Below are 14165 nucleotides of genomic sequence, written 5' to 3' on the forward strand. Positions count from 1 at the left end.
TCAGATGCCTCTGATTGATTAAAAATAATTAGACGGCTTTTCAATTGCTTCGCATGGTATGTTAAAGGTAGGGTGTTCTCAAATAATATGCTTCTCATCTTCTTTTATTGCTACTCTAACCAGAACTCATATATTACATACAAAATGTTCCTTTGTCTCATCAGAGTTGTGTGGAACAGAAAAAGCTAAGCTTCAGAAGAAGAAGCGATCAGGCTTGGGACACTCTTGTTCTAAAAATGCAATGGGGATATCAACTCCCCTGGGAGCCCTGTTCTCAATATGATGGCTACTCAGAAGCCAGGTTGGTAGTCATCAGGCATTTGGGAGAATATAAATAAGGAGAAGGATGTCAGAGGCCCCTATATGCCAGTTGTTGTACTGTACCATTGTATTTTTCAAGATACTATATCATAAGATTTAAAGCATTTTCTGTATTTTTTACGTTTGTTTTTTATGTATGTATTATTTTTGTAAAAAGTATTATTAACCTATTGCAGTATGGTACTATGGAGCCGATTGTGTTACTTGGGCACCCAGGCTAACTTTGCTGGACTTACGTACAAGTTGGACTTAAGAATGTACAGACTTATGGACACAACTGGGTAGGGGGAAGGAAGGAGAGGGTGGGATGTATGCAGAGAGTAACTCCAGATATTATTGTATGTGAAATACATAACCAGTGGGAATTTGCTGTATGACTCAGGGAACTCAAACAGGGCTTGGTAAGAACTTAGAGGGGTGGGAGGGATGCTCAAGTGGAAGGGGATATGGGTAAACCTATGGCTGATTCATGTTGATGTTTGATAGAAACCAACACAATACTCTAAAGAAATTATTCTTCAGTTAAACATAAATTTTAAAAAATACGTTAAAAAAAAAAAAGAAAAGAAAAGAATGTGCTCCTAGAACAGAGCTTGTTCATATGTAGGGGAATTACTGTATTTGATTCCATGACCAGAAGCTGCACACTGGTCTCCAGGCGAGTTTCTAAAAACAGGGAAATTTTAAAATATTTTGATTTGGGCAAACTTCTCATCAAGCTCCAAGCTTTCAGCTCTACCAGAAGGACTGGAATATGTGGAAATTCAGGGCCCACCTTCCCCATTTGGCCTTGGACTGGGGAGCAGCTGGACTTAGAAGGAGAACTTGCTCTTCAGAGCTTGACAGTCTCCCTGACCAGGTGAACTTCCACCTGGCCTGCTTCACTCAGGTGTGCTGCCTGACCCCTGTGGGCATGGGCTTGTGACCCTACTGTTCCAGTATTATTTGGCCTGGCAGCCAATCAGTCCATGAAGTGAGACCTTCTTTCATGAGTTTCCTGCCCCTGTGACACGTTCTGCACACTGAGGTTACATTTGAGTGTCTCCCAGGCCACCATCCACAAACACATCCCAAACATCTCAAGGTGAGTCATTGCCACAGATATGACTTGTTGACTCTTGCTAGTTTCATCTTCAAAAGGGGTTCTGACTCTACATTTGAGACAGTTTGATATACCGCGTGCGTGCAAACTTCCTTCAGTTGTGTCTGACTCTTTGTGACGCTATGGACTGTGGCCTGTCAATCTCCTCTGTCTATGGGATTCTCCAGGCAAGAATACTGGAGTGGGTTGCTATGCCCTCTTCTAGGGGATCTTCCTGAATCCACATCTCCGACTCCTGCATTGTAGATGATTCTTTACGACTGAGCCACCAGGAAAGCCGTTAATGTACTGACAACTCCTCAGCTTTTCAAGGGATTTGGTGGCTCTGGCCTCATAAAGAGTTCTGCTTAGAGGTCGTGAGAGTGAGCTTAAACCAATTTTATTTCATAGAAGAGCTGTGCTAATGATTAATATGTGTTAATAACTTGAAAATTCCCTGGCGCTCTAGTGCTTACGCCCTCATGCTTCCACTGTAGGGGGCCTGGGGTTCGATTCTTAGTCAGGGAACTAAGATTCTGCATGCTTCATGGCCAAAACCTTTTAAAAATATTAATAACTAGCCTTTATTGACTACTTACTATGTGCCAAGTATTAGACAAAGTAATGCCATTCAGGCCTCATACAGCCTTAACGCCTTGTATTTCCATGATCTGTTTTACAGATGAGGAAATTGAGGCACAGAAAAGGACGATGAGCCAGAATTCAAAGCCAGGCAGTCTGTTTCTGAGCCTATCCATTCAACCACCTCGCCCAGCACCCTCTAATGCAAAGACCCCTCACAAGGGTCAGGGGTTTTACTAACATTGCCTGAAGTCTCGCAGAAAACTGGGGGCCTCACATACAATCTAGTCGCACACTAGAATCAGCTGAGAAGGCTGTAAACCACACCTAGGCCTGGAGCAAATACCATAATGGGTTATCATCTGGGGACTCAATGAAGAGAGATGGAGAAGAGTTGCACTCCCCTTGTACTGTTTCTGTACCTCTGAAGTTTCATCAAAAATTTTTTTTTAAAGTGAAAGTAGCTAAAGAACCTAGTAGGACAATATTAACTGACCTGGAGGGATTTCTCCAGGAATTGTTGATAGCAAGAGGTGCTAATTAAAGTGTTACTTACAAGATCCAGAAATGTGCTTGTGTGTGTGTGTGTGTATGTGTGTGTGTGATGTTATCTCATTTATGTAAGGCAAATAGTGATAAGATACACACATACACACATGCCTATACATCCTTTTAAGAAGATGGAATGAAATCTGTATGATACATTAAAAAAAATTCTGGATCCCAGTCCCCAGAGACTCTAGTTATTTAGAGGTAGGACCTGGGCATGGGTATCTTCTGTTCAGTTTCCTTAGATCAGGGTTCTTAAATTTGCTGTACATTAGACTCATCTGGGAGACTTTAAAGTCCTGAGGCCCACGCCATAGACCAGTTAAGTCAGGCTCCTGTGGGAGTGGAGCCCAGGCATGGGTGTTTTAAAATTCCCCCATGGCATGTCAATTGCCAAGTTTGAGAACAACGCCAGGCCCTTGTGCAGCTCATGCACCTAAGGCTAGGACTCACGTCTGGGAGGGAAGGGAACTGTGGTGTGAGGCATTACAGGGTAATAGGCCCATGGGTTAGGAACTCCCAAGAGGCTGGCTGCAGAGATCATACAGTGTCCCCAAGGTCACAGAGCCAGGAGATGGTGGTGTACACCCTAGTCCAAGGAGGGTGATGGGCACTGCTTGGGGAAGACTTCCTTGCCTTCCCAACTCTCCTTCCCGAGATCAGGGGAGTTGAAATTCCTCCAGTAGATTCATTACTTTGTGTTCCTCCTCCTAAGAGTTATTAAAAAACAAGCAAATACTCCTGGGACAAATTGCATGTTAATAAAATCTTGATGCCTGCTCAGTGAGTGTTGGGTGTTTTGAAGATAGAAAAACTTAGAGGGATGCTCAAACATGGGGGAAAGCATGTCATGTAGGGGGTGTCAGTCTGACTTTGTTATTTTCCTGCTCATAATCCCTCCATTTCTCAGACTCACCTTATTAAAAATGCCAAGTGTTGTTGTCTCACCTCTAGGCTTTTCCTGCCTTGTGGAAACTCCCAGACTCCCTCTCAAGGTGATTTGGGATGGTTCACTTAGTTGTGAAAGACAAGGGCCTGCCTCTCAAATCCGTGGCCAGCGTAGAGCCAAAGAATAAGGAGGCAAAAGAGGTGAGCTTTGGGAAACACCGCTCAAGTTGGGGCTTTGGGGGCATCTAAATGCAGGCATGTGGCAGGAAAGCCGGCTGCAGGGTCCTTGGGCTTAGGCGTGGGGCTCTAGCCCAGGAGGGTTGGAGACTGGATAGAAGGAACACCTCAGGCATGGGAGTCAGCCATCCACAGCTGGAGTCCTGCCTGCCACTTTCCAACAGTAAAATAAAGGCTCGATTGACCACCTTCTTCTCAAGTCTGTGGTGATGATTAGATATAATACAGGTAAAACACCTAGACTGTGTACAGTAGGCCCTCAGCCATGTCAGTGGGACAGCATGCCAACATTATAGGCTTGCGACATGCACTCTGGGATCAGGCTGAGAATGACCCTTGACCTGGTCCCTACTTCTTTCTCAAATTTTATTTCATTGTGGTAGGAACGCTTCACGTTTGATCTACCCGCCTGACAGATTTTAAAGTGTACAATATGGCATGGTTAATTATAAGCAGTGTTGTGCAACAGACCTCTGGAAGTTGTTCGTCCTGCATAGCTGAGATTTCATGATCATTGATTAGAAACTCCCCATGCCCCCACCCCCAGCTCCTGGTGACCAGCATTCTTATCTCTCCAATTAGATGAGCTTGACAAGTTTACACACTTCATATGAGTGGAATTGCGAAGTATTTGTCCTCTGACTTAGCTGTGTCTTATCACTTAGCATAATGTCCTTGGTCTAATCCATGTTGTCCCATAATGCAGGATTTCCTTCTTTTAAAAGGTTTGTTTATTTATTTTTATCTTTTGGCCTCGAGGTATATGGGATCTTATTTCCCTGACCAGGGATTGAATCTGCACTCCCTGCATTGGCAGCATAGAGTCAGGGAAATCCTGGGATTTCCTTCCTTTTTAAGGTTAATGTCTCATTGTGTATACAGACTATATTTTCTTTATCAGTTTAACTGTCATGGACATTTAGGTTGTTCCCACATCTTGGCTATTGTGAACAGTGCTGCAGTGAATCTATTTCTGTTGATGAGATTTATTGAGTGCTTATTTACTATTGGCCAGGAACCAGTCTAAATGCTTTATGTATAACAGTGCAGGTAAAACTCAGAACAGCCCTATGCGGTTGATGCTCCCTTTATCCCCATTTGCAGGTGAAGAAACTGAGGCCCATTTAGTATGGCCAAAGCGCATACCATGAATTGGTTTTCACCCGGAGCTTGGACCCAGGCAATGTGGCCCTACAAGCAGTGATTCTGATATACTGATAGTATTGAAATCATAATAATGATAATGATCAAAAGCAAACTATGTGTCAAGGTTATTGGCAAGGTGAAGATGAGAGTTATGCATCCGAGTGACCTTGGGGACAGGATCCAGGGGGTTGCCCAAGAGATGAGCTAATTCTAGCAGTAACACTCATGACTTGGGGAACAGGGGTGGAGAGAGAGACGATGACTAAGAATGGGGCAGGGTGGCCCAGAGGAAAATTATCTTCTACAGCTCCATGCATCGCTTTGGTTCACGCAGTTTGCAAAGCCAGATCTTTTCCTAGTTCTGAGTCTGCTAGGAGCCTGTACAGCATTTTGCAGTTTCTTTTGTTACCCTCTCCCACCTTTCCTCCTGCTTTGTGCTTCAAACAAGGGAACAGCTTTGTGCTTCAAGGGTCAAGGAACAGCCCAGACCTGGGGGCTTGTTTTCAGGTCTTTGCAAATCTACTCATTTGACTCCCCTCCTCCTTGTCTATTTGGTGTTGATCTAAATGACAGATCTGGTTGCGTGGTTAGGCGGTGGAGTTGGGAAAACAAACCACCAGCTCCCAAATCAACCTGAGTTCTTTGGTACCATTTCCAGGTTAAAACTCCCAGCGGGGCTCTCTGCAGTACCACCACCACCCGGATGTTCTCAGAGCGCTTGAAAAACCACCGCCCAAGTCAGGGGCAGTCAGCAATCTCCATAAACTGACGAGCAGGACAGAGAAGCGCAATGCCATTTATTTTGCAATAGCAAAATCAATCCACTTTCCCATAATCCTGCAACTTACTGAACTCGGCATCTCGCTGCAGGATACGCCCCCGAACTCTTCCTAATTACGTATTTGGCTGCTTGCAATAGTGACTTGGCTCTGCAGTCCTGATAGCAGAGAACGGGCCTCTTAGAAGCCTGCAGCAGCAACAGCAGTAGCGGCAGTTTTCCCGCCCTACCGAGCGCTCCCTAGTTGCAAGGTACTGCGCTAATCGTGCCACCGTGCAAGTCCCCGAGGCCGACGGCTGCACCCTCCGTGCCGGGCGCTCGCAGCCATTGTGGTGTGGGCGCTCGACCAGCCGCGTGCTGACACTCCCTCTCGGCTCTGCGACCCGCGGCCCAGGGGAGGCGGGGGGCGGGTGCTGGGCGGAGGAGGCTCCCGCGGGGATTGGATCTTCCCTGCACCGCCCGCGCGCCTGCCGGCTCTATTCTGCGGCCGGCGCCCCACGCGCCTCCCGGGCACGCGCTCCCAGCCCCGCCCGCGTGCGGCGGCCGCGCGGCCCCGTATGCGCGCCCTCCCCGCGCCTCCCCGCGGACGCAAGGCCGCGAGCGCGCGTGCGCCCCTGCGAACGTCCGCAAGAGCCGAGCTGTAGCGAGCGCTGGGGCTGGGCGCGCAGGACAGAAAAGGAGGCGGCGGCCGCGGCTGCTAGCAACAGATCAGGGCTCCGCGAGCAGACCCGATCTGCTCTTGGGCGATTTTTTTTTTGTTTCATTTCAGAAACATCAGTTAAATTAGAAAATCTTGCATTTTGAAATGGCGCTGGCCCCTGGTCAGCGGGCGATTTTCTCTGCTTCAAGATGGGCTTTGCCGTTTCTGTCGTGGGCACCAGTGGTGGCCTGATTGTCAGTCTTCTCCGGGCATTTTTAAGGCCAGGAGCGGAGCGCTGCCTGTAGGCGCCCTACGGAGCGGGTTGGCTTTAAAAATATTTTAGTATTATTTTGGGGAGAGAACAGTCGATCTCGGGCATTTCGTCCTCTTTGCAGAAGAGGCTGCGAGTCGGAGGTGGGTCACTCGGACGGTGAAATTCCTCCCGGGGTGAGAGATCCCCGGCCCCGCGCACAGTCCAGGCGGCTCCAAGTGTCTGTCCTGCCCCTGCCCGCGCCGGGAAAATGGAGGCTGTGATTGAGAAGGAATGCAGCGCGCTCGGAGGCCTCTTCCAGACCATCATTAGCGACATGAAGGTAGGACGCCGGGTGAGCGGCTGCGGCCGCCGCTGCGCTCTGACCTCGCCGCGAGTCTTCGCCTCCGCCCCGGGCCAGCCGCCCGGCCCTTGCCTGCGCCGTGGCCGCCGGCCACCTGCGAGAGCGCTCTGGCCCGGGTGTCACCTGCTCACCCGGGGCGCCGCTCTGGGTTCTGCTGGGTCACCGAGCGGACGGCTTCTCTCGGTGGGGACGAGGGGTGGGGAGCAGTATCTGATGGTCCCTGCCCGCTCCCGCTCATTGTCCCAGGGGACCGCATCATCTCATTTCCCTGGGGGCCCGGGGCCCTGGCTCCAAGTTTTCCATTGTCTGTCGCTGGTCTGAGTGTCTGCGACCCGCAGGGGGTGGATGCTTGGGCGGACACCTGATTCCCCGGGGTACGGGAGGGGGCGCCTGGCGCGGTGGTGGGGAGAGGGGAGGGGCTCTGCCCAGCTGTGAGAAGGAGCCCCCCAGCCCGAGAGACTGGGAAGGAGACCTCCCTGTCGCTCGTGGGCTTTCAGGTCCACCTGGGGGCGATCTGAGCAAATTAGGTATTAATTAGGCTCTTCCAAAGCTGGTTGGGGTTTTCGTGCCTCCCCTCGGCCCTCCCCTGGGGTGTGGAGCAGAAGTTCCCAGAGCAGTCTTGCGGGGGACCCCACGTCCCCAGACTGAGGCTCCCAGCCCGAAGGCGGGACTGGGGCATCTTAAACAACTGTATCCCCGACCCGCCTAACACGCACAGACACCAGGTTTTCTCTTGGAAGGATTGTGAAGACTGTGTGTGTGTGTCTGTGCGTGTGTGTGTGTGTGTGTGCGCGTGTGCGCGCGTGCCCGCCCGCGCGCGCGTGAGTGTGTGTGATGGGGGCGGGGAACAACACCCAGGCTTTTTCCTGCGAAGGGTGGGACTGGGGATAACCTGATCCTTGAATGTGGATTTTCTGTGCATAGAGATAGACCAGGGCCCTGTGTTACTTACTAATCTAAAGGAAATATAACCAGCCGCGCGAGCTGGCTGGAGGTGGGAATTGGGGGCGGTGGGGGGAATTTTTTTTTTTCATGTGTATTTAGGGAGCTTCTCTTTGGCTCTAGCCCAGCCCCAGTTTGCCTCAACAGATCCGGGGAGGTGGTGTTTAATTAAAAGCTCTGCTTCCAAAACGAGTGGGCAGGTTTGGAAAGCTGTGCAGCGAGTGGGTGTGGACAGCCCCTCTTCAGCCGCTGCCTGCACGTCTGGAGGTGCTTTTGTCTGTTGAAATGTAAGGTTTGGAGAGGGTTTCCGCCTGGGAGATGGACTTTGGGAAGGAATGCTCAGCTGTCACGGCCTGTTTTCTCCTCTTAGCACCAACTGCCACCTCGCCCAGGGTGAACTTTGCCAAGGTGCCTGCGTCCTGGTCTGGTCCATTTTGAAATTCTCCTGCAGAGCCTGTGCCTTTTGTCAGAAATTGACATTCGTGGAGCATTCTGTTCAGCGACCTCGCTTGCCCAGGAATGCCTCTAATCCAGCCCCTTGGAATTAGATGGATTATGTCCTGTTCAAAGACAGCGCTTTCATTCCTTTGCCCCCAACCCCCATTGAATAATTGAGACAAAGCTTGGTTCCCTCTGTGGACTCTGGGATATTTCTTGTTAAGTGAAGTCTACAGGCCTTGTAATCAAACAAGATTTGGTTGGAGGCACACGTGGATTATGATCACCAGGGGAAGAATTTGAGATGGGTTGGGAGAACTGCTTGTGTGTTTTGGAGGAGAGAAATGGATGTTTCTAGTCCCTCTGTATAACGCGGACCCAGTGACCTACTGGGTCCCCACTGCAGTCTCAGTGTGTTCACACCTGATTTTTTTCTCCTCTTTGTTCATTAATCCAGAATCCAGGCTCAGTTCTTATGGGTTGGAATCCCAAGCCCTTCGAAAGTAACCCACTTCAGGGCGGGCGCCCATGCTTTCCGCCTGATGTGTCCTGGCTGCCCTGCAGTGCCTTCTGGCCGGGGATGGGTGCTAACGTGGCGTGCTTCTCCTTCCACAAGATTCCAGTTAAAAATAAAGACTTATTTAATACCCTTTGAGTGCTGGATCTATAGTTTGTGGTTCCTGAGCTCTTTCTCTGAATTGAGTCGGGTTTGTTCAACATCCTGTTGGGAAGACATTTATTTTAAAGGTTTATTTTGTTTTGTCAGTCAAAGGTTTTCAAAGTGAAGTGGAGTGGAAGACGAAAACATGCCTTGAGATCTGCAGAATTTCAGACTTTTGGGGAGTAGAGAGATGAGGGGAAAAGGGGTGGTGTCTAATTTCCATGATTGTTTATGCCTAAGACAGTTGCAGAGTGTTTTTCATGGAGTTTTCTTTGGAAAAGACTTCTTCGTGGATTAGAAGGCAGTGACATTTTAAAGGGGAATTTTAAAATTTGGGCATGTAGTGTTGTGTGGTATGCTTATGCATGAAGTTGTCAGCAATAAAAGTCACTTTTTAATATCTGAAGTGGGCTGTCTTTCTAAGGACCTGCTTTTTTCTTGAACTCCCACAATACGTTTACGACGCTTGTGGTCCCCTTTCTGTTTGCTGTGAAGGACACATATACGTTTTGGAAGCTCATTTGAAATGCCATCTTGAGAACATTTTTAGGTTATTTTCTCCGAAGTGATGTTAAAGTGGGGTGAGGAAAGGGTAAGGAAAAAAAATTTTTGTTTTAAAGTAGCATTTGATTCTCCAAAATGTACAGCAACACAGGAAGGGAGTCAATTTCCTCTTTGGAGGAAAAAAAGAAAAAGAAAACAACAAAAAATGGAGTAATTTCAAGGCTTAGCCCCATCCATCTTCCGAAACCAAAGAACCTCAAGACATGGAAAAGCTGGGGAGGATTCTTTCTGCTTTCTTCTAACGATCCTTCATCTGGCTAAGTCCTGGGCTGTCAGGGTATGCGTTGTGTCCTTTTCAGGGGGACGGGAGCAGTGAAGAAACCCTTCGTTTTCTTCCACTGGGATCCCACAGCAGCTGTTAAATAACTTATTGATTCCTTGATGAGAGGAAACCTTGTGTTTTTTCCCTTTCTTCCACCCTACTGTGGTGGTCACTAATGAATGGTGGTGTGCAAAATCGCTTACTGGCTGCCTTTCCACATAAATCAAGTCATCTGATGTGAGCTGGTCCCAGAGGGAAGGAGAGACAGGATTCATGTGGCTGGAGGCACGGGCCCATCGGCAGTTCGTCTAGGGGAACTGTAGCTTGGAAGCAACTGTGGAAGGCCAGATGACTGACTTCTGGTGTTTCAACCCTGTTGACTAAATTAGTTGATCCTGAAATCTTTTTGGAATTTCTCTCCAAGTCCCAAGAAACACAGCTAATGCTTCAAACAGCAGATCTGTGCCATTACTTTCCTTAAAATTGAGCTGTGACACGTAACATTAGTTTCAGGTGTACAACGTACTGACCTAAGATTTGTATTTGAAAATCTTTTTAGTTAAGTAATTGAACCGGCATGTAGAATTCGGTGATGTTTGGAAAGCTTCTAAGACCAGGAGACCCTGGCCAAACTTGAGGTCAGTTCACTCTGTTGATGTCTGTCTTTTTTTTAATAATTAACTTAGTTAAAAAAACAAGAAGTTGGATGCTAAAATCACATATTTTCCTCTGCTTTGTTGCTCAAGAGTCAGCATGTTAGGAGCTGTGTGGGGCCCGAATGCAGTGAGAACTTTGTACTGGATTGGAGAGTATGTTTGGGGTTATATAATGTGACTGGGGGTGAAAGAATACCCAACCCCACCTTGAGTTCCCCACCCACGTCTCACTTTAGACAGGGGTATCCTGTTACCAGCACCTGTGCCGAGCAGAATAGGGGCCTTGTTCAATTTTCTTCCACTGCCCCCCACCTCTGTTTGCCACCAGTATCCTCCTCTCCTAAATTCTACCTAAAATTAGACCGGCTAAAGGGACTTCTTGAATTCCATGGAAATCTTTTGTGTTTCGAAGACACATCATGCTATTTTCCCTTACTTATCACAAGATCAAGAATGTGAGCAGTGAATCCAGGGCTGGATAATGATTTCAGGGTTTTCTCCGCCACCCCCCACCTCTTACTGTTTTGTTTTGGGGTTGCTGTCAGACAGGAGGCTCACTTCCTCAGGGTTTGTTGAAGGCCTGCTGTGTGGAAGGCCTTTTGCTGGGCGGTGGAGGGGCCAAGGCTGCCCTTCGAGAGCTGCTTGTCCAGTTCAATTCAATATGGTGGCCGTAAAGGAGGGGCTGGTAGTTCAGCCTGGGAAAGGACATTGGTCAGCCCCTGTCGGACTTCCGTTTGGCTCTTTCAAAAGAAGGGAAAAAAAAAGTTTTCTCTAGAAAGATACTGAAAGTCCACCCGAGGCCTCCGCCAGTGGCCTGGTCTCTGAGGGAGGTGGGCTGCTCCGTAAATGGTGCTATGCAAAGACAGACAAGCCAAGCCCTTGTAAAGTACAGATGGGCCCCACGTTGCTTTTTCTCTTAGCAAATGGCTGTGTTTGCCCAGGCTTTTACAGCTTCCTCAGTATAGGCCTCTGGGAGAAGGAAGAGAAGTAAAGATGTCATAAAACCGGCAGCAGGGAACTGCCGGGAATGGTGCCTGTTCAGAGATACAGGGTTTGCTCTCTGTAGATCAATCTCCGAGGGTTTTTAGGTGTAATTTTTCATGTTCCAGTTTGGGAAGAAGTCTTTTTTTTGGTCTTGGTTTGAGCATCTCTGTGGGGGAGAATCCCTTATTCATCATATTTAACCAGATTGTTTAGAACTTGTTTGATTCTATGAACCTTTGTATTCTGAGATCCTAGTTGGTAATGAGTTGAAAGAAGGTCATTCTTAGTCACAGTTTGCATGGAAGGTAGGCTGACTTTGAATTTTGCCCAGTTCAGCGATCACTTAGTTCTTTCTTTTTTCCAATTTTTATTTATATTTTTTAAGAGAGTAATTTTATTTATTTTATGGCCATGCCATGTGGTATGTGGGATATTCCTGACCAGGGATTGAACCCATGTCCCTTAAGTGGAAGTGTGGAGACTTAACCACTGAACTGCCAGGAAAGTCCCATCATTTAGTTCTTATGAGAGTAACGTGTACTCACAGTCCTACAGTATCGATCAAGCATTGGTGTCGTCACAAGTGTTGAGCTTGATGCTGTATTTTCAGCAAGTAAAGATACAGGGTCCCTAGTTCAGTTTGTATTTCAGAGAGACAGTGAACAATTTTTTGCCACAAGTATGTCCCATGCATACTCTGCTGCTGACCTTTTAGCCTTCAAACTCTTTTTTGCCTCTTGGGGTAGAGAGAAAGAAAAAACTAAAGCAGTGTCAATTTGGCCAGCTCACTTGAGGTCTTTAAAGTGCTTGGAGGGTGAAAAGGTTGAAACTATTGATTCATTAGGCTCTTTATCTGTAATTTTCATCTAGGCCCTTTCCGTCTTCCCAGGGATGAGCAAGAGCTGGCCAGATTCCTTCTATAGCAAGACCATTTAGATATTCAGATCGGGTATGGGAAAATGAGATCCGTTTGAGTTTGCCATTACTTCTCGGAATTGCCTTCAGGACACTTTCCCCTAAAACCCACACCTTTGCAAAAACAGAGAAATACCTCTCCCCGAGCCAAACAAAAGCTACAGGGCAGGTTCAGCTGCGTAGGACAGCAGACAGGCCACATTTGGGACCCTGAGAGGGAACCGTGATGCCTGAAGCCGTTTAACTCAGATTTTCAGATCGCACTGCTGATATGTCCTTATTAAGTAGCAAACTGGAGAGACAAATGGAATAAATTAATTGGATGAGCACTGAGGAAGCACATTGTATTTGACTGCCAAGGTTTTCCCTTGAATGAGCTGGAGACTGTGGAAGGGTTCATCTGAGTCTGTATCACGCACACACATACGTGTTACAATCACACCCCCCCACCCCCGCCAAATAAAGCCAACCCCCTCAACATTATTAGTGTTTCCTACATCTTAGCCCAGGGAAGACCTTGGCTTGGGGCTGTGTCATTTGCTGCTTCCCAGTTGAAGATGTTCTGGGGTGCCACCTGGCATACTGGTGCTCTGTGTTTGTTTGGGTTCCCCTGGTGGCTCAGTGGTAAAGAATCCTTGTGCCAATCAGGAGACTCAGGTTTGATCCCTGGGTCGGGAAGATCCCCTAGAGAAGGAAATGGCAACCCACTCCAGTATTCTTGGGTGGGAAATCCCATGGTCAGAAAAGCCTGGCGGGGCTGCAGTCCATGAGGTCTCAAAAGAGTCGGACATGACTCAGCCACTAGACAACAGCAACTGTATTTATTGCACGTAGTGAACAGGGGGCTGGAAGGGACTCAGTGAGAATCTATTATGTACCAGGATTTCCTGTCATCCTCCTCACATCACCCCCACGTTAAAGTTGAGAAAATTGAGACTTTGAGTTGGTCATTTGTTTAACGCCTTGGTGAGGCAGACTGGCATTCAGACCTTGGTCTATTTGACCCTAAAGCTGGAGCTTTTAGAGCATGCCTAAGGTAGAGAGGGGGCTGTGGATGAGTTTCTGGAAGGCAGCATTTCACTTGCCTGAGTCCCGCAGGAGAACCTAGCAAGGAATCGGGGTCACATAGCAGCTCCTGCAGCCCAGAGCCAGCCTGGGGGTGTGAACCTGAGCTGAGACTCTGGGAGGACTCAGGGCGGAGGGAGCGGAGATGGGGGTGGGAGGCTCCCATCTGGCTGTCACTTTTGTGGAGATGGTTTAATTTGTAATATATCAACATGTTGTGGCTTCCCTGATCCTCCTCCTTACCAGTCTTCTCTGATACAACCTATCTTTCTCTCTCCTCCCCTCCTCCTGGCTTCCTAGAAGGGAAAGTTACCCCCAATCTTGGCTTCTGTCCTTGTCCCCATACACAGCCCCTATGGTCTTCTCCATGACTGACCAGAGGGCCACCTTTATATGTCCATGGAGCCCATTGGTCCCTGAGGTTGGGTGACCATGCTTGTTGGTACCCTCAATTACATGAATTAAGTAAATTTACCCAAAGTTCAGTAGCTCCTCAATGAGAACACCTTGCCTTGAATTCACTTTGTGTCCAGCCCTGGAACTCTCTTGTAAAAGGACTTTCTGTATTGAATTATTTCCTTGTCACCCTCCAGTTGGGTTGAGTCGGTCGAGCCGTGGCAAGACTGTGTTTGGGGGAAGTTGATGGAATTCACCAAGAAAACCTCCCTTCTGTGCCGATTTCTTGGCACATATGACCTCCATCATAGTGTCTAAGTGGTTTTTCTTTTCCTGTCTAGTTTAAGTGGGTGGAAGAAAAAAAAAAATCAATGGAGTGCCTTTTGAGCTCTGTGTCTTTTTATTTGCTTTCTTTCCCTTGAAGAATTTGGACAGCAGTGAAAGTT

General features: G+C 48.0%; 1 protein-coding gene across 6 annotated transcripts in view; it reads left to right on the top strand.

Moving 5' to 3' along the window:
- Window positions 1-5592: 5592 nt before the first annotated feature.
- Window positions 5593-14165, top strand: part of MTSS1 (MTSS I-BAR domain containing 1) — a 163198-nt gene continuing 154625 nt past the window's right edge. For all 6 annotated transcript variants that reach the window (XM_069599902.1, XM_069599904.1, XM_069599906.1 and 3 more), the window contains exon 1: window positions 5593-6815. In XM_069599902.1, the coding sequence (XP_069456003.1) occupies window positions 6744-6815 (72 nt within the window). In that variant the 5' untranslated portion in view covers window positions 5593-6743. The remainder of the gene's footprint in view (window positions 6816-14165) is intronic.

This window comes from Ovis canadensis, chromosome 9 (assembly GCF_042477335.2).
Source record: "Ovis canadensis isolate MfBH-ARS-UI-01 breed Bighorn chromosome 9, ARS-UI_OviCan_v2, whole genome shotgun sequence".
Taxonomy (NCBI): Eukaryota; Metazoa; Chordata; class Mammalia; order Artiodactyla; family Bovidae; genus Ovis; species Ovis canadensis.